The 22,895-nt window shown below is 39.7% G+C and overlaps 2 protein-coding genes across 2 annotated transcripts in view; one reads left to right on the forward strand and one right to left on the reverse strand.

The window, feature by feature from the left end:
- The window catches only part of tex2l (testis expressed 2, like), an 88,714-nt gene that overhangs the window by 21,890 nt on the left and 43,929 nt on the right, over positions 1-22,895 (forward strand). The gene's annotated exons all lie outside the window — the stretch shown is intronic.
- LOC141785273 (heparan sulfate glucosamine 3-O-sulfotransferase 6) lies at positions 486-22,795 on the reverse strand. The gene is made up of 2 exons (XM_074663469.1): positions 22,329-22,795; positions 486-1,955 (listed from the first exon to the last, which is right to left on the reverse strand). The coding sequence occupies exons 1-2, from the start codon at positions 22,793-22,795 to the stop codon at positions 1,337-1,339; spliced, it is 1,086 nt and encodes a 361-aa protein (XP_074519570.1). The 3' UTR covers positions 486-1,336.

Genomic DNA, 22,895 nt, shown 5'->3' on the forward strand with positions numbered 1-22,895 from the left:
CACTCAGAGAGGGACAAAAGTTTTATAATAGTTTTATTTTTAGCCTTTTGTGAAATAAATCCGTCGTATGTGAGAAGTTTTTACTTTAACTTTCAAGTATGCAATGAATTAAGTAAGCTTATACAAATGTAAGTGATGGCAGTGTTAAATTTCTGTAATCATTATAATAATTTATAAAAAAAAACCTTTATTTACATAGTGATTGATTGGATCAGCCAAAAGTGATCTTTAAAATTCACAAGGGGTTCAATGAGACATTGCAGGAAAAGATGTCTGCATTACATGTGTTTTATAAACCCAGCAGCAGAGACAGTTACCTGTTTTTAATCAACTCAAAGAAACTGATTTCAGTGTAAAAACAAACACAAACACAAGTTTCAGAATAAAAGTTTTAGTCATAATTTCCAGCAGAATTTCAAATACAAAAGTCTCACAATATTCTGTCATCTTATAAATTATGCTTTTCAGAAATACACAGTTTCATGTAAGTACCATCTTAAGAGGTGAGTGTTGATAAACTGAAGAAAGAAATCACAGGTACAGATGTTTGTAGCTTCAATAACAGCAAATGTACAGCACATAGTGGTCTGCGCTTTGCGTTTCTGCTACTTTTCTCTGGAACAGCAGCAGCTCTACTGTTTTTCTGCATTTGCTACATGTTTTTAGTGATGAATGATATAATCTAAAAAAAAAAAATAGCGGTATGAACAATTGAGAACATTTATCCAGAGGTGAACTGAATAATGCTGGATTTAGAGTTTATAATGTACAGATATTTGATTGTGCCTTTGTGCATTATTCTTAGCCTTTCTATACCATCTTTGCCGTTTTGTATCACAGCTTGCGTGTCTTAGATATGTAATTTGGTGTATTGTAGCTCTGCCCTGCTGTCACAGCCTGTTACTCTGTCACCACTTTGGACCCAAGTCCTTGCATTGTTGGCATCTTTCTGGGGTTATTTTCTGCACTACAGAGGTTATTCTTTTTCGAACAGCCATGACAGCTTAAGATTCTTCTCAGGGTGCCAAGTGCTAGAAGTTCCCTTTTTTAAGCATGTGGCTAAAGCTCGTCACAGTGCAGCCGTGTGAACCACAATGAGCACCCCTCTAAAGCTTTTTGTTTGGAAATGCTCGCTAAAGTGGCTCAAAGGATAGAAGCTCACAAAATTAGTTGGCGTGTTTGTTGCAAATCCAGAAGAAAGCAGGGAATGAAATAACTGCATGTTTGCACACTTCAGCCTTTGGTAAATGCAACTTTTTCACGGTATCTGGTTTTGGTAGTTAGCTGAATATGAAGGCTACAAACAGTTTTTCTCGAGTCTTTGGTGAGAAGCTGCTCAGTCCCAGCCGAAATCCTGGCCGGTCATTTGGTAGAACTTGAGATTAAAGGGTCTGTAGAAGTCTCTAAGCCTGAGCAGGACCTCTGAAGGGATCTGGGGATGGGGCCTGCCCTTTGACTTCCCCAGACACCGCGGCCTGCTGCTCCCCTCCGGCTTCTTCAGGCAGGGGAAGCCTTTGGTCTGGTTGAAGTAGAAGTGCTTGTCTGTCACAACGCGTTTTAGTCCAAGGAAGTCCTGGACGCGTCCCATTTCACCTGCAGGGTCCGTAACAAGGCGCTCGCCGCTGACAAAGAGGAAGCTTGAAAGCGGGAAGAAGTGCAGCCAGTTCTCAAGGTGCTTGGCGTAGATGCCAATGCGTACGGCGCTCCAGGATGTGTCGATTAGACCAGTGGTGGTGTTGCGGAAGGCGAGGTTCTGGAAGGAGGGAAGCCCGGGAGATTTTGTTAGAGTCTGGGTGTAATCAGAAACAGCCCGGGTCACGGGGTCGCGTACCACTACTATGAGCTTGGTGTGGCGGCTCATAGAGAAGACGCGACGAGGAGCTTCTTTGGTGATGAAGTAGCTGGGGGTCTTCTCCATTGTGATCTGACCCTCCAAAGTACGCGGCATCAGATTCCTGCGTGACAGAGAAAGAGGGGCTGTCATTAATAAACCAGCGCTTGAAACTTCCATGAGAAAATGCCAACACACTGTACTTTCTGTTATAAAAATAACATCCATATCAGAAAAATTACATCCATTCCCTTGATTTTCTCATAGTTTCATAACAGTCCTCTTTATGGTACCTCAGTGCCCTAAAGGTTTTTTGATTTTCCTTGTAATTAGAGGCCTACATCTATGATTAGAGCGAGATAAACATGGCATTAGCTGCTGGCATTGATGGAGTGACCATGTCAGAGAGGACTGGAAGGGAAATCTGTGAGCGGCTACTGTAGGAAAACCGCAGGACTATATTAACCCCAGAAAAGCAATTTCCTCTCATCCGCTGCTGTCTCCTAAACATGCTCATTTATTGCCTGGACTCTCTTTCTCCCTCTGCTCTGGTTTCATCAAAGCAGGAAGACTGTCCTGTATAATAATAGCAGTTACTGTCATGCCACTTTGTGTTTGGATAAGTCAATCCTTTAATTTTCTCATTGTTTGTTATCCTGGTTAATCTTTTAGACGCAACTGAAACTCATTTAACCCAACAGCAAAGCAATAAGAAACTCTGACACTGTTCAAAAATAGAAACAAAAACACCAAAGTGAAAAAAAACATGTTGGTTCAAAAATACATCACCTTTTCTCGAGGTATTTACCAAAAACAGCTAATTTGATGTCAGAAACAGAAACCAATAGCAGTGTGAACTTGTGTGCTAACTCAGCACAAACATTTGAGTAACCAAGAGATCTACAGTACCAGTTTTGTTTTCGTAAACTTTTTGCCTCAAAGCCAAGCTAACAAGCTAACATAGTGTTATCCAAAGGGAAAAAAACATTTGCTCAAAAGATATAAACTTAGCCTTTACTTCAAGTGATTCTCCGATGTAGGCTATTGAGCCAGCTAAGACTGGGCTACATGAAAAATAAAAAAAACTTAAGTTATTTAGTGATTTCAAGTAACGCTATTGTATGGGTTGTAAACTTTTAGCCAACATGTTTAGTTTAACTGACTAGTAAGGGGGGCATTTGACCACAGGGGGTGCCAAAATCAACACAAAAGCTACTGACAGGAGATTTGAAGATTTTTCTTTTGCACGTATGGATGAAACAATGTGTTAATGCTGTTTTGAGAATGTGTAAAAGTTCAACAAGTGTAGTGAGCTTTCTTAGGTATTTATAACGCCTGCTGCAGATGCCTTAGTCTGCTTGGCTCTCTATTAAAGCAATCAGGAAATCTAGTAGCTACAAAATAAATCTCCCTTGTTGTTGTAACTTTGGTCAAAGCAGAATTTTACTTCAGTATAAAGGGCACTAGATAATTTGGCAGACATTTTTCTTATTTAGAACCTGTCTGGTTTTCTTACCACATTTCCTGCCACACTGGTTTTTCTTACAGCAGTTATTGCCTTGTTCCTCATATCTTATAAATGAACTTGGAGCGTGCAGTGTTTTTACAGAAAGACGTAATGGGTGTTTGTATAAAAATACAACAAAAGTTGAAGTTCAGTGAAATTGCACTTTAATTTATTGACTATTTTGGCTGCAGTTAAGCGATTTCTACTTAAAAACAGGCTGAAGTCCAACAGTATCCTTTAACAAACAGGTTGGTTCAGTATCCTTTCAGGGTAGCCATGTGTTTGCTTTCAATCCTGGCTGTTGCCTTTGGCCCTCTGATTGTTATTGTCATCAGTGGTCGAGGTATTCTAGGCACAGTTTGGATTTAAAAGGACCGGGCTTCCCTCTTCCTCTTGATCTTCACCTCTACTTAGATGACTCACAGGCTGAGAGGACGTAGTAGAGCTTTTAAATAGTCTAACAAACCCTTCCTGAAGTCTGTGTTTGACTCAGACGCCTTATTACACGTCGGGGCAGATTGTATATAGAAGGAGGTAAATGGAAGGGAAAGGAAAACCTATTTGTCTCGTGTCCTTTATTTCTTTAAATACTTGTGTAACGCTACAATAAATCCTAATAACATCCCTTTTGACAAATGTCTGCCAGTTTTCCTCCTTTTATAAAACCAAAAATCCTCACTTTCTGAACATAAGGAGCAGTTTTGAATCCCGGGCTCAGTCTGTGCTATAGTACTGTAACTACGAGAGATCCCTGGGATAGTTTCCATGCCTCCTTTCCCTGCCTCCCTCCTCTGCTGACATGTGGCGCTGGTTGAGAGTCAGACTCTTCGTGGTTGGTCTGTAAGTGAAGGGCTTATGAGGCTCCGAGCTCTGGTGTGTGGTGATGGAGCCGACTCTGTTCCTCTGATCCAAAACACACAGCCGGTTCCAAGTCCGGCGTGTCCCCCTGGCACGGAGCTACGAGGGTAACACCAAATATACAACTTATGGTATTCATGAGGAGTACAAAAGGGCCAGGGTTAAACAAAACTGAGAAGACAGCAAATACCAAAGGGTAGAGGTTTGAAAAACATCGCTGTGGCTGCTCTTTACATTACTATGAGTTAAAGAGGAGTAAGCTACGACCTTCAAGTCTGAAGCCAAGTTTCTTCTGTGGTCACCGCATGACGTGAGAGGCAATAAAGTTTTATGAATCTCGATTCTTGAAAAAAAAAGAAGCTACAGTTCTCATTTGGATCCAAGGACGGCTTCAACCGCCTTGGCTTTGAGAGGAGCTCCCACCCTTAGATACTGTAACTCTCACATGTCATCAATCTGTGAGGCTGTTTTGTGGTAACTTCGTCCTGTTTGCTTCGTCTCCTTCTCCTCTGCCTCCCCTATTTACCTGCGATTGCTTCATTTTCACAGACTCTGGGAACATGCGTGAGCATTTAAGCATTTCCAGTGGAGTGAGAAGGAGACAGAGCATCCTTTAATCAGCATATTTTTGGCTGCAGCGCACTCGGATCCCACGATATAACTGTCGGTGGAGTCTGGCTTATTTACGATGAATTTCTCCCACTGTGGCGAACATGAGCACAGAACACGGCTGCAGAAATACTCTCATCTGTGAAGGGAGTGGGATTCAAACTGGCTGTAGCAGTTGATTTTTGGCCATGAGCCTTTATTCTCCTAAAAACAGGTTGTCATGGCTTTTAAGGTACATTAATGGCCAAAGTGCAGTTTCTGGTGACAACACCCAGAGTCTTGTTTTGGTTTTGCACTGTTTAGTAAAAATGCCAAATGGAAGTCAAAGTCAAGTGTTTCATTCCAACCTAAATGAGACTTCCATCATCTTTGTTTTAACATCATGTACCACAGGCCTGTAATCACAGAACGACCAGGCAGGTGGTGGAGAGTGTTCAGGAGAAAAACAATGAGGAGAAGATTGGGCGAGAATAAATAAAAAGGTAAAGCAGAGATGGAGAGAAGAAAAACAGTGTTGACTCTAAAACAGTTTGTTCCTCATATCTGATGCTAGCTGCAGTTTGCCGCACAGCTTATGAGTGATTTTCCAAAGAGAGTTTAGAGACCTGAGGTTTGTTTTCCTCACACCTTCACCGTTAGCATCTGGAGCAGGAATGCATCTAGCTTTGAGTGCACACAGATGTGCGTTTATCTGCATACTAATGCATTCAGACACTCTCACATGCTGACATTCAGCTCTGTGTGGGTGGGCCCCTGCTTTATTAGAGTCTGTTTAAAGGTCTGCAGGCTAACAGGCTACTGTTTATGACTACAATACAATGACGTATGAGGGAGCGCAGACCTGCAACAAGCTCTGGACTTTGAAAAACGGCAGCAGACAACCAGGAGCTGAGTTGTGCAGACAGATAATTTTAAAAGCATTTTCCGTTTTGGTACTGCAAGCCAGAAGTTGAGGTAACTGCATATTTGGCCAAAAACTGAGCTAATGCCAGATTCCTCTGACATTTTTACAATATGAAAAATGCATATGCCATAGAAATTTAACATTTCCATAAAGACGCGAAGCAGAATTTGCTGCTACTACAAAATAGGGCAAGAGTTAAGTAGAAGCCAGACCGCGCTCTGTCGAGGTTAACAGTCTCTTTCTGCACTTTCTGCCTCTGAGAAACAGCTACTTCTGCTTAAAGCTGGCCAGTGGTGAGTTAGCCACAGGTAACTCTAGATAGCCACTGGTGAGTTTAGCTTCTTTACTTCGTCCCTGCAAGGAGTCAACTTCAACATTTTTTATTTTTTCGGTTTAAAATTGGACTTTTTGGCCTTTAGACTGTTTTTAAGTCTTTTCTTGATCATTGCATTGTTACATGCTGTATTATTATTATTATTATTATTTATTTTTTTGCATATAACTTTATACACACCAGTACAACCCTTAAATCCCAAACTTTCATAAGATGTAGAGACTTTTGTCTAGAGTAATAAAAAATTCTAAAAAAAAAAGTGCACTAAACAATTAAAAAAATGAAAATCTTATACTTATTTTTCTAAATACAGAAATGCCATGGCTCTCAAAAAACATTAAATGAAAAATCGTAATGTGTGTTGAATGCAGGAAGGCATGCAAATAATGGCGGTCTAGATTGTGATGTTTTTGTGGTTTATGCTTTATACTGGATTTCTGCAAACACAAAAGCAGAAGGAAACAGCGCTCTGGGATATGTTAAAAACGCAAGATGAAAGTTTAACTCAGATTTTGTATGCCAAAATAACAATCAATCTGTTCTATTTGGTTTCAGATCTACCGCCAATAAAAATAGCATCAAGTTAGTAAGTTATACTAGTGTCTAGTCCAGGGATGGCCAACCTGCAGCTCATGAGCCACATGTGGCTCTTTGTCTTTCAGTGTGCGGCTCTTTGATTCATTCTTAAAAATATATATGTTTATTGTATATGTTTTGTTATGAATAGTGGTGTGTCAATCAATCTAAAATATTGATAAATTGATGCCAACGTTGGGATCAGTATTGGTCAATACTTGGGTGATGAGATTGATACTTAAGTTTCAGTTTCTTTTCTCTTCATGTGCTCCTCTCAATCGCTCATATGCCAACAGCTATCTATCTATCTACATAGATAGATAGATAAATAGATGGATAGATGGAACTTAATCTCTTCTGCAGTAAAAACAGAAATTTGTCTTTGAAACAGCTCCAAGTTTAAACACACTTACCAACACAATAAATCTCACTTTGAAAATTGCAAATGTATTGATTTTCATTTTATATCATTTGGTTTATGTGTGAGAGGATGTGCGTTTGTAAGACCACGTGTGTGATGTGGCTCTTTGTAGAACCACAGTAATTTTTGTGGCTCTTGCTCTCTGACTGGTTGGCCACCCCTGGTCTAGTCCTACCAGCCAAAATCAGGTTAACGCTAATTTATGAGAGTTTGCGTACATGCATGTGTGTTCATATGTGTTTAACATGACAGTAGGAGAAACTGATGGCGAGCATATTGACATCAATCTGAGTTGCGCCTGCGTGCTTAGCTTGTAGGTTGAACATATGAGTGGTATTTCAGTTTCGTTTGCAAATTACCTTTGACTAGCCAATAGAGCTGTCTCATATAAAGAAAGGTTGAAGGCCCAAAATATGTTACAATAAGATCTGATACCATCAACATGATATGGAAGGGTTTTTTTAATTAAATTCAAACGTTAGAGGTGGTCTGAAATCAATGTCATTGTGAGCGGGAAGCAGGGAGACACTACGGCTGCTGCTTAAATACAGAGTGCAAGAAGGGACAAAAAACACAGCCCTGATATAAATGATATACACAAATGGTAACCAAAAATAAAGAACCAAATTCTGCATCCTCTTGCTTTTCTTAAAAACTCACTAAAAGCAGACGGCCTAACTCTTAAAGTCTAGTTCTTTGCTTTTGTAACTTAGTGGAAATGATCTGAGGAAGTAAATACAGTAGTGAGACTTGACTTTCTGTTCACTGCTGCTGTAGTTAGTGCTCTGTGATTTTGCAGGGCAGATGGCAGCTCCCAATGAAGGGTTCCACCAAAGTGCCTCTTAAATGTGTCTGTTTATTTTAAAGTAGAAAGGGCACCTGCCGATACTGTAAACACAGCAGCTTTTATCGCATCTGAAGTGGGAAGCAACACTCCACAGTTTTCACCCTGAGTCTGCAACGATGATGTACGTTCATGCATGTTAACACAACACACACATACACATACGCACACTAATCTTCTGAACATGCCTTCCGCAGGATGGATTCACATCTGGGAGCAATGAAGTCCTCAGTATGTGTGTGTGCTGTGTGTGTGTGCATGGTGGAGATGAGGGAAGTGTTTCTGGTTTAGGAAGTTTCCCTCTGGTCCCCGGGTTTTGGAGCTCTAAAAACTGTGATCCATACCGGCTCTGCTGGGCCACCGGCCAGACCCCCGGACCTTCTTAATCCCAACCAGCTTGCATCGTTCGGAAATGGACTCTTACACCCTGAAGGTCAGAGTCATGTGGTTGTGATTGGGAAGGCAAGACCACCGAGGACAGCAGGGGATCATGTAATGCAACATGTCATCATGAGCAGATTTCTACCTTGTACAAGCGATCTTTTCCTTCCCTCACACTCCATTTCTTCTTCTCTTACCTCTGTTCCTTCCCCAGTTTTCACTGTCTTCCTCCCTAAACTTCAAAGCCTCCACTCAACCCTCTGTACCATCCTTCAGAGCCTAACTGTTATGAATACATTAGACATGTGTGAAGGAATTCTAAAACACGCTGACGTCTTTTACCACTACAGAGGGACACATGAAGACAGATTCAGTCTGCCTGTGTGCGTTCAGAGATCTGTCAGGGCTGCTGTGTGGAGGCAGAGGTTTGTCATTACTGACAGCAAGTACAGGGTTGAGGAGCTGCTGTAGGCTGATTAAAAGTTGGCGGACTTTGAGTAACTCCATAAAACAGGAGGTAAAGTAGTACTTCTCCTTGTGTCTGTTGGAGTGTGGCCACTGCAGGAGTTGGTGATCCTTGTCAATATTTTGACTCGTTGAATAGAAGTGGTAAACCCAGTTTAACTCATTACAGTACCCGACAAGCTAACCACAATAACAACGATATAATAATACAATGATTCTGTGATGGTTGGTGATGGCATGGCACCAAAAGAAGTCATGAAAAGTGAAGCAACATATCAAATTGGGAGATAAAGCTGTTATGTCAATAACCAGGGGTTGGTTTGGCCAACTGGTTAAATCATGCGCCCCATGTACAGAGGCAACATCCCCAAAAGAGCAGCCTGGGTTCAGTTCCATCCTGAAGCCCTTTCCAGCATGATACTACCCACTCTGTTTCAGTTTCTGCTCTATACACTGTCCTTTTTTTCAGGTGTAAATAAAACAAACAAAACAACATATTTGGAGCTAGCTTTAAAAAACAATATACAAAAAAAACCCATTATACAATGTGATGCAGTGCAATGGGATACAAAACAGTACAATATAATTTGATGCATTGAATTGCGATTTTTTTTATATAGGATGCAAAGCAAAACAAGGGGATAATTTGCAGTGATGCCGGTAACGTGTTACTCTGATTTCACCACCTTTTTCAGTAACGAGTAATCTAACACGTTACTGTTACCAAACCAGTAATCAGATTAAAGTTACTTATTCAACTCACTGTGCGTTACTTTTCTTTTCATTTTCATGTACAAAAATCTAAATGCTTTTTTCTTGTGTCTCGGGGATTGACAAAATGAATATTTTGTTTTTACTTGTAAAGTACACGTTTTAAAACTACCAATGTCTGCATGTTACTTTAAAACAAAACATGTGGGCTCATATTATAATTCACTTTAATTGCATTGTACAATTTTTTGCACTTTAATGCAACACAAGGGGAGGTGATACAACACAGCACAAAGTGGCCCACACGATGCAATCAACTCCATAAGATATGATCGACTCACTGACACGGTGCGATCACCACGGTGCAATGCCATGTGATGCAACATGGCATGGCACCGCATGACATGGCCTATTCCAGTTTAATAAAACTTGACAAAATCAAAAGGCCACAATAAAATAACCTTAAGAGTCAGAATCATGATATGTTAGACATTGTTAGAAAACTCTTCAAAATAGACATGCACTGATTGATAGGGGGATCAGTGATCGGCCCATCCTTACATATAAAACTGATCTTATGTACATCTGGGAAGGTCTGACAGCCAGCCTTTGTTGCTTTTTGCTCTGAGACCTAAAACTCAGGACACTTTATTGGTTATTTAAGTTAAAACATGAAGATTTTATTGTTTCGCAAGTATTGCTCAATGGTTTTCAATAAATTAAGATTGGAACATTGAAGGCATATGCTGTCAGTTATAAAAAATAAAAGTAAAAATCGGTACCATCCTAAATCGGTATCCCCAGGTCAGGCTTTTTAAAGATCGGTGATTGGTGATCAGCCAGAAAATTGTGATCGCTGCACCCCTACTTCAAAACGTAAAAGAATGTGGAGAAAAAAAGAGATAGCCTATGTAAAATATTGCAGCACTTAAAAAAACAAAAACTATTTTCCAAAGCACGGATAAGCATTTCATCAAAACATATGTAAAAATCAAGTTTGCTGGAAAGGGTCCAGCATGAATTAACTCAAAGATTACAAGTCACCAACAAACACATCAAACCTACATAATACATTTTTATTATTCAATCATTTATTGGCTTTACACAGCTCGTTTTCAGTGTTTTGTAACATGCTGCAACCTGCAGATGCACCTTTCAGCACCAAATATCCGCACATAATATCATCCGTCAGCGCTTAACACAATAACTATTACATAAACCCACATGAATCTCACTTCCGCGTGTGTGGCTGACTATTACACACTCTGAAGGTTACCCTTTGGCAGACACACCGGGGTGGTGAGGAGTATTTTTTGCCCAGGAGGTTTGCATCACTGGGGTAGGTCGGTAGGAAAGAGCTGAAGAATGTGTGTAGCTGAGGGGAAAATTGAGGCGTAATAGAGACATGAGAGGACCCGAGAGTGCTGGGTGGAGGAGGGATGGTCAGTCAGACTTTCCTCTGAGGAGACAGGGAAGACTTGACAGGGGAAGATCTAGGAGTGTGCTTTAGTGCGTGTGTGTAAATGTTAACATTTTAAATACACAGGAAAGTAAGAGCCTTTAAAAAAACAGAACAAGCAGAGGAGGCATCACAGAGTGGTAGTTATTGACAGGAAATGCAAAAATGTGACACTAACAGTGATGTCACTGAAATGTCCAATACTGTAGGGTGATTAAATCTCTCTGATTGCATAACAATCTTTAATGACAGAATCCAGGAAATAGACAAAGCCTACTGTATGTGCTTAGAAACGTACGAGTGTGTGTGTAATGAGAGAATATGAGTAAGTGTGTGTGTGTGTGTGTGTGTGTTGCCACTGATTGCTCCCACCCCTCCTGACTTATCAAATGGGAAAATCTGCATTTGTGTTCCTGCCGGGCCCACAGTGGCCTACTTGTGTGGCTTTATCTCCGTGCTGACGGGGGCCTCGGGGGCCCCACCCTGCCCCTTCATCCGCTTCCCTGAGCACTGGATGGAGGGAGGAGGAAGAGACGTACAGATTGGTTAGATCCTGACCCCTGCAAGGTCAGGATGCCTTCACTACTGTTATATAATTGGGCTGTTTGTAAGATAAGGATGATTTGGTCATGTATGTAGTCTGTAAGTCAACAGTTAAAAAACTAGCTGTTGACTTTTGGTACAAAAAGCATGTAGGGCCTAAACAATCAGTCTGTTACCCCTGTGGTTCAACTACAAGACATAAAAAAATTAAAGCTCCTATATAATTTTTTTTGGTGGTTGTGAAAGAGATTGACATTAATATTGATGCTTTGCTACAACCAACAAGAAGCTAATAAAACCAACAAAGACTATTTCTATGTGATTGCTTTGAATGTCTGAAACCACTGGTGGGAGTAGGTGGCTGTTGTACTGACCAACTGCAAGTAACCGAAAAATTCTGAAACATTTTTTTTTTTTTGTATATTTTCTATTGCAAAGATTTTTGAGAAGGAATTTTTTTCATGCTAGCACATAGGAAAGGGGGCATCATGCACCATAATTTACACAAACCAAACTTTTAAAGTTTGTGTAGGGAACTTCCTGTTTTGGTCATGTTGTCCAACATCTGATCTCAGTCACTGTTTCAAGCACAACAAATCATATCATTTGAACCATAAATCATGTTGCTGATGTTATTGTGTGATTTTGAAAGTCATACAGAGGCATAGATGTGAATACCAGTCTATTCTGATACCTGTCAAAATTGTCTCACAGTAGCTTTAAGTAAAAATGAATTACTAGCAATGGTGTGTTTTAAACATGACTATATCAAAAACTTCTCCATTTAAAATCCAGGATAAATGAGTAACCATAACAACAGGTATTCTTGACTACCTGTTATTACATTGACTATAAATTACATATTTTAAACATTATTTTGAATAATTGACGCAATTCTGATTAATATAGTTTTTTTTTCTTTAAAAAAATGAAATAAAATAAATATTCCAAGTAAAAAAATGAAACCTAAGTCGACATGAACACCTCTCTCAAAGATGGCGGAGAAATTAATCACGTTTCACTAATTAAACAACCTTATTGAATGAGTGCACATACACATGTACACACACAAACACCTCAGAAACTCTATAATCAATACAAACTTTTGCCTGTCTGGCAACTCCCCAGATCTCAACCAATGAAAGCACTCGACACTTTCTTGCCCTTTAAAAAACCCACTTCCTAACAATTTCTGCCGGCCACTCCTTGTGGTTTGTCTGCTCATTGTTAGCGGTATCTAACTGAAAAGAGGAAATCACTACTGGCAGACGCATGGCTTTTACAACTGGAAATAGTTCATCTTGCGGTCTGCTATTAGTGCCATCTATCAGGCTCATCAGGGCGGACTCAGTCAGCCTTGAGTGTGTTTACACACGTCAAACACACAGGATGGAGCAGAGTTTGGATGGACATGGAGAGGGAGGGGGCTCTAAATATCTGGACAAGAGATTAGTAAAAGTAATCTAATTTCCTCTCAAGCAGAACAGATACCACTTATAAAGATATCCTGAGTTGGTTGAGGAGTCTTCAGCCAAAGTTTTGTAGTAAACAAAGAAATGTGTGTTTTTCAGCTGGACTCTCAGGGTGACTGCAGGTTCTCACGACCCTCACACCCAGCAACCCTGGAAGTCAGACATTAAGAAGAGATAGACGGCTGTGACGGCCACACACTCACACACTCACAGAGTCAATAATTACCTGCCTTTCCAGATGCACCAGTGCTGGTTAACTGGGTTTAAGTATCTGTTCTGTCCATCTAAACCAACCAGCAGGAGCTGTGTCCACATAAAACGACGTCAGTCTCTTTTCCTGATCCAAACATTAGTTATGAAACTGACGTAAGTGGAGAAAGTGACCGATATTGTATTCTGATACTTTTGGTGAAAAACAGACCTGAAAACAGAGCCTGCAGGCAGCAGCATGATCACACTGGATACCTTGTCTGTTCTGCCAAAACAGCTCAGTCATTCATCATGATGTTCACTGCTATTCATTTTAAGGAAGAGCCCTACAGATGCAGCCATGTCCTACTGCAAACACCTCTAAATATGATTTTTGGTCTTCTAATAAAATGCACTGCTTTGGGTTTCACTTTCTGTGTGTTTTGGGCTTTTGCTGACATCAGTTCGTAAATAAGAAGAGGAACTGTCAGAGATTTACAATAAATTCCCACAATTTAAAAAAATCTAGATACTTAATTTAGTTAAATGTTAAACCACCTATGGGCACAATTTGCCTCTACTAATGCCATTGCTGTTCTGGTTTAGAGTCCTGTACATCAAAGAAATGTGAAAAACAGATCAAACATTTTCTCCTTACATAGTTTGATATAAAATTTAACCCTAATTTTCTTTATATTTTGACAATAATGGATGAAATATGAATTTTTAAATAGACCCCCAGAGGGTCCCAACCTCCAATTTGGGAACCACTGTCCTACGAGTTGTGCTGGCTCTAATGTTGCTCTGCACAATCTTAATTTTGGATGAGTCAAATATGTCTTGGACAAGTTTCCCTCCACACAAAGACAACCTGGTGTGACGATGTCAAATAATCAAGTAACGACTGCAGCCATTGCAGGCAGTTTTGTTGTAGTGGCTACAGTTGAGCTGTGTCAGTGCTTCCTCCTTAGACCATTTTATTTTCTTGCATTTTATGTTTTGTTATGAACTTTCCTACTTACCACTGTGAATACTAAGAGAGCATATCAATGCTAGAGCAGCCAAACACACTCAAACATCACAGTCTAAGATCTACTGCAAAACCAAATGTATTTTTCTACTTTCCTGATAGATTACAATTCATCTAAATCCTACTGCTGGCTGAAAAACACGTCATCACCATAGATGCTACCTTTAATCTATTATTTTTCCATTAAAGTCACAACTACACGTTAAAGGCATGACATAAAGGCCATCAGCTGATCTGCTCTCCAATTATCATCGCTGCTTCAACCATTACGAAACTGATATCAGTCGACCACTAATCGTCAGTACTGATGATTGCTCGGAAAATAACTTAACAGCACTTTATTAAAGTTGCTTTCCATGACCACAACTACCTCATCCAGTCTTTCTACGGCACCTAATTAGTCTGAAGTTCTTCTTATTTTCTTTGCACGTTCTCGTTTGCTTAAATTACAAAGAGTTTCCTGGACTTATTTTCCAGTTTTACTCATTTACAGTTTGCACAGCAGCTCACATCAAAATGCAAGGGGACATCAAGCTCTAGGTCTTCTTAATAAATATCATCCTGACAGTCTTGACCCTATAAAATCAAAAGAAAAAGAAAAAAGTTCAGATGATAAAATTGTGTTTTCCTTATGATCCTCTCTTTGATTTCGTCATCTCTGATTGGATGAGACACGGCATGCTCGGAGAGGAAAGAGCGACCAGTGACAAGCTGTCAAAATATTGATGACTGAGCGGGATCAACCCTTTTCCTTTTTAAAAAGTTGAACAGAAATCCATACCTATCGTGCACCAATTTATCATGTCATGTTTGATTAAATCCCCAAAGTTTCCAACACCGTTTAAAATCTGACAAACATCTCTTTAAATGTAAATAGCAGCACATGTCACGTTATGTTTATGAGCTTTGACAGATGTGCCGGCTAGTGTTGCTCATGTTTATGGATGTAGTTGAGCGGTATTCCCTCTGATACAGCGTCAAATACTCACGAAGCACTGAACCCTGCTGTTTGCACAAAGACTTCTTTCTTTACATTCAAGATTTGTACGAAGTCTGCCCAGAAAGCTGAAAACATCCTCCAAAACATGCTGCTTTAAAGAATGTGAGCGTAGAGGAATTCAAGAGGAGAATCCCTTGTGATTGGTGGAAGAGTCCGACAGGAAATAAAACCTGAACATTCCTGTCTGGGTAGTGCATCCAGGACTGTGCTGAATTATACAACAAGCTTCCTGAGAGATAAGGGTCAAAGACAAAGAAATGAGTCGATCAGGAGAAAGATTTAGAGACTGAGCGAAGGGGAAAAAAATCAACTTTGAGGAGACAGGAGCGGGGAGTTGTGCTGTGGCTTTACATTACACAGTTTAAGTGACCCAAACAAGCCAATAAATTCACTCCAGCAACACTCAGACTGTGAGGTATAAATGTCAGCAGGCGAGCGGAGTAACAGCTCCTTGTCAACAAGATTGAATATTCAGAAGTTAATTCATTTCTGCTGCAACAGTGCGATAAAGGCAGATAGGGAGAGATCAATAGAAAGGACCTATTTTAGGTGATCGATATCAGGAAATGACATTTATATCTGCAGGATATTTATAGCGTAAAGAAAAAAGGCGGACAGGAGAGGAGGGGGAGTGGATGTACTTCAGGTAGAGCTGGATGAAGAGTGTGAATGACTCCGACCTCACACACACACACTCACTCACTCGTGCTTGCACACCCAGGCTGTCTGAAACCTCGTTCCCGACCACCAAAACCACAGAATCATTTCCAGCAGATGGCGAAGCCGAGGCTTTTCCACATAGAAGCATTTTTTTGCTAAAACAATTTGCCAAATGCTTCCTTTAAGGATGTCCATGTGTTTTACTTGGTTAGCAGCAGAAATCAGCGGCCAGAGCTCTCAGTGAGCTCAAAGACACAAACGGCACAGAAATGAGGAGCTCTGTCAGAAATAAAGGCTTAAGTGATACTTTCCAGCCCAGTCTCAGATGATGTTGTTGGCTTCACATATAACGCTTCTGCTGCAAATTGATATATGTGAATGACTGGGTACTTAACATGTAATTACACTAAATGAATAATATTTTTGTAAGAATATGATATCTGGAAGTATAGAATAGTCAAGAGGGCAGAGAGGAAAGAGAAGGTAAGAAAGCCAAGGGAAGTCAGACATATTGACTGAATTTTAAGGAGCCATCAGCGTATGTGGCAGTCTCAGTGATTGCATGTAAAGATGGATGACATGTCCCGATCACCTGTTGTACAAAAATGGAGCCAAACTATCAAATAATTCACAAATTGCTGACAAATTGTGCATGTGGTAAAGCTTTGATATTAAAGTTACCTCCTGGTTGGCAAAACACACTGAAATGCCCACTTGGTAGGATAAAACACATTAAACTGCGCTCTTGAAGGGAAAAACACGTTAAAGTGCCCTGAAAACACACAGAACTTTGTGCCTTCTTCAGTGGCGAAAATGCGCTGTATGTGCACTTTTTTCTTTTCGCTCTTTTCCTTTAAAAAGTTAGCGCACGCCACTGCTGTGAAGTATTTTAAAGGCTGACTCATGTCCCATTTTTTCCTTGAAGGGAGCACCTTTTGAGTCCAAAGCTGCAACACACAGCACATGCTAACATTTAGCGCTCATTTTCACCTTTATAAAATAACTGCCCTGGTCATTTTTTGACAAAAATGATTTTCATTCATGAGGAAAGTCCTTGTGGCTCAGTATTTTTTTTTTACTTAAAAAAATGACTTAGCTGATTATTTTAAGAAGGCTACTGTTCATTCACTGAATACTGTTAGCCTAAAGTATTCCATGCTAAGTTTGCAATTGTTTGGTTTCGTTTTCACCACTCATTAGAGCTAAATGTTAATTTTCAGCTATCAGTCTCAACTGAGTTTTATCATTGTGGAACCATTTCTCTACCAATGCTAGCTAGCTTTAGCTGAATAAAATGGCATTCATCTGTTAGCTAGCTGTTTTAACAGCCAGTTTGGTAAGGCCTTCTTCTGCTTTGGGCATATTGGCTAGCTAAGTTTGTTAGCCATTTGTTAAAACTTTCATAAATTCTTAACTTTAAGCGTGTTAATACCGACAAGTAATTATGAAACTCAGGCTGGGCAAACATCTGTTAATCCAATAATTATCAGTGCGTCTTTTATTGACAGTCAAAGAAGTGAAGATTATTTACAAGCAGGAGAGACTAAGACTTTGAAAATGATTTTAAAGTTAACTTAAAGTTTAACATTTGCTGGTTTTGAACAGAATTTATAGATTAACAAAAGACATGAATTTTGGTTATTGTCAAAGAATGATCAATTATCAGATCAATTCAAGTCTTCAGTCATCCAAACAAAGCTACTCAACAGACTGGTTTTCAGATTTTGTTGAATCCTTTGGAGAGCAGCTGGGTTACAGAACTTACTTAACGTGGAATTTTTAAAATCAAATATGATTTCTTTCAAATTCCTTTCACAATACACAATCTTTCACATACAACCTCATATAGGCAGAGGCATCTCCTGGGGTAGATGTAACCCTACCTGGGAATCACTACACTAAAAGATACTTGTTCATACATTTACATCTGTCCCACATAAAAATAAAAAAGTCTCTGTAACTTTTATTACTTGTCAGGGAGCCAGTGAACTGTACAGCCCCAGGGTACAATAAGCTTCAGGTTTAAAAATACTGAAGGTCTGAGAGGCGGGTGGATGGGGGGTGTTGACTAATGCCTCATAAGGCCTTGTTTAACAGCAACTGTGGGCCTAATCCTTCTCAGCCACTCAGCATGTCCCTGAGCGGTCCATGTTAATGCCTGACCTGTCATTACACCAGTCCAATTCTCACAGTGTTGACACGAGCTGTCAGCGGATTAGGACGGAGCAAAAACACGTTTCATTATGCCTTCAAAGGAAAGACGGAGAGTGGAAAAAAAAGAGGTGAACATGTCGTGTGTGAGTTAAGAGAGTACAAGGTAAGGTCAGTTTCACAACAACAGAGAGGTTTAAAAGTAACATGTAAAGGTTGCTGGTGCCCTCACCTTTAACCCTTCAGCAGACTCTGCTGTGTTAAAGCTCAAAGAAACGTGTCCTAGACGTTTGCTTTATTTTAATAATGTAGATTTTATCTAATCTGATGCTGAAAGTGTATTTAACATTAGCATTTGTGCCCCCTAGAATTGAGTGATAATATTACACTCTGCACCATAAAAACATCAGCAGCTACATTAAAAAATGCAGAAAAAAGTTCAAAAGATGCAAAATCTTTGTTTTGTTATTAAAAGTCTCACATGACTCTAAAATGCCAAATAAAATCTGTGGAAAGCTCCACAAAAGCACTGTATTAGGTTGTGCAACCAAAGGTTTGTCTCTGGATTACTTCTGTCAGAAGATGCGGGCATCCTCAGCATGTGTCTCATACTTGTAAAACAACTTTTTTTTCTCCACTATTTTTAATGAAAAAAATGTCAGTATTTGTGCCTCTTGTCTAATCCTATTCAGATTTGGTCCAAACTCTTCAGCCGGATCCAAACAATTGTAAAGACAAATAAACAGTGCTGAGAAACTAAATAAGATAGGAGTTATATCTGTATGAAATCAAAACCAATAACACTTCCAATCAAATTTTATTTTTTACAGCCTCAATTATGAATGTAAAAATTGAAATTGAGGATGTTTGAGCTTTCTTCTCTAGGAATTTTCTTTCATTTTAAACAATTTGTCAGAAACCTGGATTAATTGAAAGGTAGAGCTGTCAGTGTGAACACATCAATGCTGATGTGACTAAAGTCAGAAATGACCACACAATTTTTTGAACCCCTTGTTGTCATGGTGGAAAATTATTTTAGCGCCACACCTCTGATTATTATGTTTCACTTAAAAATCCACCTGATCGTTTTGTCAACTGTCACATTTTGTGTCATGTATAATTAAAATCTGGCTACTGTACTCTGAGTCATGAGCTAAGCATACAGGTGCAGCTTCGTAGACAGATGTCAGCAGGCAGCCACATCCCTAAAGTTGAAGTCAAAGCATAAATAAATTGAAGATATTGACTCTAACTTTCTCAATGTGGGGCATTTTTGGACTTTTCAGTTTCTTTAAGCCAAGAGAAAAACTTCCTTCAGCAATGAATCTTTCATTTCTGTGTTTTCTGGAAAGAAAACTGTTTTTGTTTTGGTTAGTTTCTCGATTTAAACCTTGATGACTGACTCATCAGCTCAGTTTATGTTCCTTAACACTAAGATCACTCCTCAACAAAAGGCATAAAACAAAGCACTGATCACGTATAACAGTCATACTGCACATTAAGTCAAACAGAAGAAACTTAGCTACAAACACTGTCGAGTCACACTTCAACCAAACTTTCTGTTTCAGTAATACTTAGGTGATTACTCTGAACCAGTGACACAAACACCAACACTGACACCTCTGAACAATTTTCACAAGTGTTCCCTTTGTAATGACACCAGAATGATTTAAACAGACCTTGTAGATGCAGAGATACACTCTTATAAATGTCATTTTGTTTCTGGCAGAGACCCCAAACAGAGGCTAAAGAGCTTAACACAAGTGAAATGAGCTGTGGGGTGTTTTTGTTTGTAATGCACCCAATTTGATTGTGCTGCCTGTTTTGCACAAGCACTCCTGCATGTTTCTTGATGTGTAACAGTTTTACCATTAAAAAGAAAACAAAAAATAAAAACAATATCACAGAATACACAATTTAATGCTACCTTTAACCTTTCAAAGCATTTTATTGCAGTCGTATGATTCACAACCAAAACTATGATTAAGATTTTTTTTTCTTGAAATGAGCTTTAAACGTGTTCCTTAATGCAAAATTGTCATTTTTTTATTTACTATTTGGATATTAGTAAAATATATATATTTATATAAAAATAATCCAGGATTAAATGTCATTACCTGGATTTTCCTCGTTTTTTTCAAAACAAACTAAGAAAAAAATACAAAATAAGAAAATTACAAGTTTTTCAGCCCTCTCTGATATAATAGATATGCTACATTTCTTAAAGTATCGGTCACGAGCAAAGCTGCTATTTCTTGGCCTTTTTTTTTTTTTGCCGCCTCATCAGTAAATCTGATGGCAAACTTCTTTTCGACCAAGTTTACCAAAACCAGGACTGCAAGCCAGCTCTGAAGCGATTCAGAGTGGATCCATAATTAAATCTGAGCTAAACTGCCCCGGCATGCTGCTCCCCACATCACTCATAACTTCATCATCACTTGTGCATCACACAGTTTGATGTGTTTTGCATTTGCAGCAGGAACCCCCCCTCCTACCTCAGCCTCTTCCTGAAACTAAGTAATAAGAAGGTAAACTAACACTTGTGCACACAAACACTGGCTTTGATGTGTCCACCTGAGCCTCGCAGTGAACCGATCATTACCCAGCTGTATTGATCCCTCCCTGTGTCTCTCTGTCTTCGTCTTCTCTCACCCTATATTTTTCTGTCACAGATCCTGGCTCTCCTCTCTCCTCTGCGTGCCTCTTTATCAAAGTGTCATTTGCTCCCAAGATCTCCAGATCTTTTTTTTTTTTCTCTCATCGTTTCTCCTTAATGGTTTTGCTCTGTCTCTTTTCGTCTTGTGTCTGTGCTATCAGCTTACAGGCAGTCATTTCCGAGCATATGAAAGGCTGAAAAACACTTCCAAACATGGATAACTGGGAATAATCTTTTGTTTTAAATTTGAACATTTCAACACTTTCACCAAGAAATCCTGTGACGTTTCTGTCAGTTTGATTCGATTAAAGAGACTTTTTGCCGCATAAGATGTCACTCCTTAAGTCCTGCTGTGTTGATCCTAGAAATCCTACAAGATCCAAAGTACCTGACCGAGCCTGGGGTCATTCACACTACCACCATCCACAACCACCAGCCATCCTCCCCCCTCTCATCAGGCCTATAGTGAGGCCCTCAGGGGACCAACACTGGACATTTAGGGAGGCAGCGTGTCAGCTCAATAAACAGCAATTTATTGGCAGGGGACTGAATAAGCTGCCATCCCTGGAATCTATCAGCAGAGGCTCTTATTGGTGCTGAGAGTTATTAATGAGGAAGAGGAAGAGTGATAACAGGGTCGTCCGATTATGGGTTTGGTTGTAAAGACGGAGTGCTAATAAAAAAATAAAGGGTTGGATGTGCTGGAATCAGCTTTTTTTGTTACTTTTTAGCCAAGCTGCTTGTTAATGTAAATGTTATTCTTTAATCTGATATGGGAATGAAATTAGAGCGAATAAAAGAAAAACTGAGTCTGATAGCCGGAATATCAAAGCAGAATACATGCATATTTTTTTTTTCTCCCTTATTTCCTTCCCTCAATGGACTAATTTTTTAATTTCATTGGAATCTGCTCTTTTGATACTCAAACTAAGGTGAATGACTCATTTAATTGATTAAAAATCTTTAAATTTTGCTTTTTCAATTTGAAATCTATGTCTGTGATAATGATTCTGTGCATGTGTTGCTATAACAATACACATTTTAACCTTTTACCATTGTGAATAGAAAGAAGACAAGAAAAAAACTGTTTAAGTCTGTCTTAAAGTGGTCTAAAACTTACAGCTCCCACTTTCCAACACTCATCATACATATTCAAAGTCCAGACAAAAAGCAAACAAACTGTTTAAAAGTTATGTTACTTTGAGTACACAGCTTAATGAGAACAAAATCCACCTAGTTTGACTGGTTTCACAAGATGAACACAAAATACTTAGTGATAAAAGGCAAGCATGAATGACAAAGCAGCTCTAAAGGAGCTAAGGGGATTTTTCTTTTGAACACTTGAGCTGAGGCCCTTGAAAAACTTTACCTACCTAGTCTCTTTTTTTAATTCTTTGAAACACAAATTTTACACTTAACACGAACATAAAATCATCGTTTTTGACAGCCTAAATATATTTTTTAAATATTTAAATCACCACATTTCCGAATGTAAAAGAATTCCACTTGTGGTTTTACAAAGTCTAATTTATAAAAATAAATTCTACATCTTTTATTATTCGCATTGGTCTACCTGACGTTTCTGTCCAGTAAGTGACAGCGAACAGCTTCCTTCTCTGACCTTTGGCCCCTACGGCTCACTTCGACTCTAGTCACGTTACACCTGGAAAGTCTCACAGTAAATATTTGAAAAACTGTTGTATAACTACGTAAATCTCGCTTCGTACCTGTACCACGCCAGCCCCTTATCGTAGAACCGGTCGAAGAAGTGCGGCTCCGCTCCCACCGCTCTCACGTCCGGGTGGATGCGCAGAAACTCCAGCAGAGCCCGTGTGCCTCCTTTCTTCACCCCGATGATGATGGCTTGAGGAAACTTTTTGCTCCCGAAGGTATTAGCTATAGAGATGTTTGCTGAAGCATCTCCGTTCGATAAGTCCGACAGCTGTCCCCGCACGAACGACACCTGAGACGCGTTGTGCTCCTGCGTAGACGCGTCCTCTCCATCTTTAAGGATCATTTTACTTTGATAACTGCTTTGGCGGTCGAACACGGGCCGTGGCAGGGAGTCACAAAATCCGTTGAGGCAATAGAAGAGGTAAGTGAAGAGTATTATCATGGTAAAGAAGACGGACAGCTTGGACTGCACCTTCAGGTGTCCAAAGTTGAACGCAGCTCTCCATTTACTACATCCCATGAGTCGCAATCCTGAGCTCGAGGACACAACGCAGGAAACATGCCCTGACACAGGACTTCATACCACTTGTTTTGAAGTTACTCAAACGGAGAGGGCTCTG

This window comes from Halichoeres trimaculatus, unplaced genomic scaffold (genome assembly GCF_033239565.1).
Source record: "Halichoeres trimaculatus isolate MK-OKI-2021-1 unplaced genomic scaffold, fHalTri1.1 fHalTri1_scaffold_23, whole genome shotgun sequence".
Taxonomy (NCBI): domain Eukaryota; kingdom Metazoa; phylum Chordata; class Actinopteri; order Labriformes; family Labridae; genus Halichoeres; species Halichoeres trimaculatus.

Bases quoted from the DNA above. Each gene is read 5' to 3' on its own strand.
- LOC141785273 (XM_074663469.1), bottom strand. From the start codon at position 22,795: ATGGGATGTAGTAAATGGAGAGCTGCGTTCAACTTTGGACACCTGAAG. The intron at 1,956-22,328 runs GTACGAAGCGAG...TCTGTCACGCAG, and splicing joins AAGGGGCTGGCGTGGTACAG to GAATCTGATGCCGCGTACTT.